The sequence below is a fragment of the Leptodactylus fuscus genome, chromosome 6 (assembly GCF_031893055.1).
Source record: "Leptodactylus fuscus isolate aLepFus1 chromosome 6, aLepFus1.hap2, whole genome shotgun sequence".
NCBI lineage: Eukaryota > Metazoa > Chordata > Amphibia > Anura > Leptodactylidae > Leptodactylus > Leptodactylus fuscus.
Genome location: NC_134270.1, coordinates 99,133,686 through 99,136,133, shown reverse-complemented (window position 1 = coordinate 99,136,133; position 2,448 = coordinate 99,133,686). Strand labels below are relative to the sequence as shown.

Below are 2,448 nucleotides of genomic sequence, written 5' to 3'. Positions count from 1 at the left end.
GAGCATGAAATTTTACCTTTTACCAGGGAAATGTAAAAGCAGAACCTGAAATAACTGATAGCACTGAGTTATCTCAGAGTAAACCTTTATACACTGACATCATTTTGTAGGTTGAAATATTATGTAATCTGAAATGTTGTGTTTGTGAGATATCTCAGGGTTCACTTTGCAGCTTCGGAAATATTCATAGAGTTAATGTTTAGTTGCATGAAGCTATGAACTACCCTGAATTTATGTATAATGATGTATTAGGAATATAATAATGAATGGCCGCACTGTGGGATCTAGTGCACTACTCAAGTCTGTGTCAGTGATTCAGATTTACCCCCTTGCTGCCCATGCAATACACATACAGCAGCAATGGACCATTAAATGATGTGAACCTTTGGGTGATTTACTTAAAAATAAACACTGTTTTGGTTCAGCCACACTTTCCAAAATTCATCCCATAGCAGCAAATAATTTCTTTGAAAGTTTTACGCATCTCCAGGCTGCGGAAAGCGTAAATCAGGGGGTCGATGACAGAGTTGCACATAATAAGGATTAAGTATGTGTTGAAGTAGGCACCATAGCAAACGCAGTAGTTGTTGGCAGGACAGGAGATGATGAGGATAAGATGGAGGAAAAAGGGTGCCCAACATACGACAAACACCCCCAAAAGAATGGTAATGGTGATGGCGCCTTTCATGCATGTTCGCTGCTGCACCACGCCATCTACTGGCAGTGCTGCAATCCGCTTTACATGGAGACGCGCAAAGAGGAACATGTGGACATACATGGTGGCCATGAGGACAAGCATGGTGAAGAACATTGTGATCAGACATATAATGACTGTTTTGCTCTCAGAATAGACAATAAATACGATACCACAAATGATGCAGGATACCCAGATGACCATGATCAAGGCTAAGGCTTTCTTGACCGTCATGATGCTGTGGTAACGTAAAGCATAAAATATGGTGATATAGCGGTCTATAGCAATAATCAAGAGGCTGCAGATAGAAGCTACCAGAGATATACAGATCAAGGAGTCAAACACATCATCCAGCTGCTGGAGAAGCTTGTCTCCTATGTCTAGATACTTATTCTGCACCGCAATAACAATAGTTTCCAAGGCATTTGAGACACTGACTAACATGTCTGCAACAGCCAAGCTGCAGAGGAAAAAGTACATGGGGGAATGAAGGTTCTTGTTTTTCAGGATGGCCAGTATGACTAGGATATTTTCTAGCAGGCTTATAATCCCCAGAGTCAAGAAGACTTCAGTCTTAATGAAGACCTGCTCGCAGAACTCAATGCTGCTTACGTTGTTGAGCAAGAGAGTCTCATTGAAGTCCAATGTCCCATTGAGATGGACAGAACGAATGAAGAAGAAGTACTGAGACGCATTCATGTCTGAACCTTTGTGAAGGACCACAAATAGAACAGGACTGGGGCTGGTGACCTCCTGTTTTCAAGTGGCAGCTGTCAAAGCTTTTCAGATAAGCATTTTTCTAGATATCTCTGCATCTTCCATAGTGTTGGGACCCATGCCTTGACTTTTCAGAGTTTGACCAGAAAACATCTTGGTATGGTAAGCAGCTTTCTTCTAGATTTTCAGTTGTCTCCTTCCTTTTGCCTTCTTGCAGACGGGGAGACACTTGCCTGCGTTTTGTTCTGCTTGCTGTAAGGCATCTGGACTAGATCAGTGTGTAGCAGCCGTTATAAAGCAATCATGAGATTTTTTTCACATTCATTGATAGTTCAGACTCCTCCTTATTCTCTAGCATACAAGATTATCCACTTATAGAACAGGTATAGGGCTGAGTGACAGTTCAGCCTGGCAATGCATAGCAATAGGTACCACAGGGAAAGAGTTCTGCTGGAAAATAAAGTGATCTAGTGCCCCCTTATGGTAGGAAAGGGCATTAATACAGATACAATATATGATTTACAGTAGTGGTATGGTAAACATTATTCTTTATACTACATTCCTCAGCTGCTCCAGAACCTCTTTTTAAAGGGAGTGGACCATTGAAACGTTAATATAAAAATATTTTATTCTTTTACAAAACATTTGCAGCATGCAATGTGTATACAATGAGGCAAATGAGGTGCGTATTGTTATGCTCTGTCGGATCTGAAGTATAACTTATAATGTTCCACAGATGCCAAAATGTATACTAAGTGGTCGGCAACATTCAAGATGTGTATTATGATGTTCTACAGCATCTTATGTATATATATACATATATATATATACATATATATATATACATATATATATATATATATATATATATATATATATATCTTGATATTCTGTGTTTTATGTGGTTCTGCAACCAGATGTGTGGTCTGCTAATGTTGTTCTTCTGCATCTGCTTTCTGTATTATGTTGTGCAGCAACTGGATTGTTTGTTAAAGATCTGTAGCCATTTACAATACTACTATTGTACATAGCACAAG

General features: G+C 39.4%; 1 protein-coding gene across 1 annotated transcript; it reads right to left on the bottom strand.

The window, feature by feature from the left end:
- Positions 1-421: 421 nt before the first annotated feature.
- MC3R (melanocortin 3 receptor) lies at positions 422-1,393 on the bottom strand. The gene has a single exon (XM_075278614.1). The coding sequence runs from the start codon at positions 1,391-1,393 to the stop codon at positions 422-424; it is 972 nt and encodes a 323-aa protein (XP_075134715.1).
- Between the last annotated feature and the right edge of the window lie 1,055 nt (positions 1,394-2,448).

Bases quoted from the DNA above. Each gene is read 5' to 3' on its own strand.
- MC3R (XM_075278614.1), bottom strand. From the start codon at position 1,393: ATGAATGCGTCTCAGTACTTCTTCTTCATTCGTTCTGTCCATCTCAAT.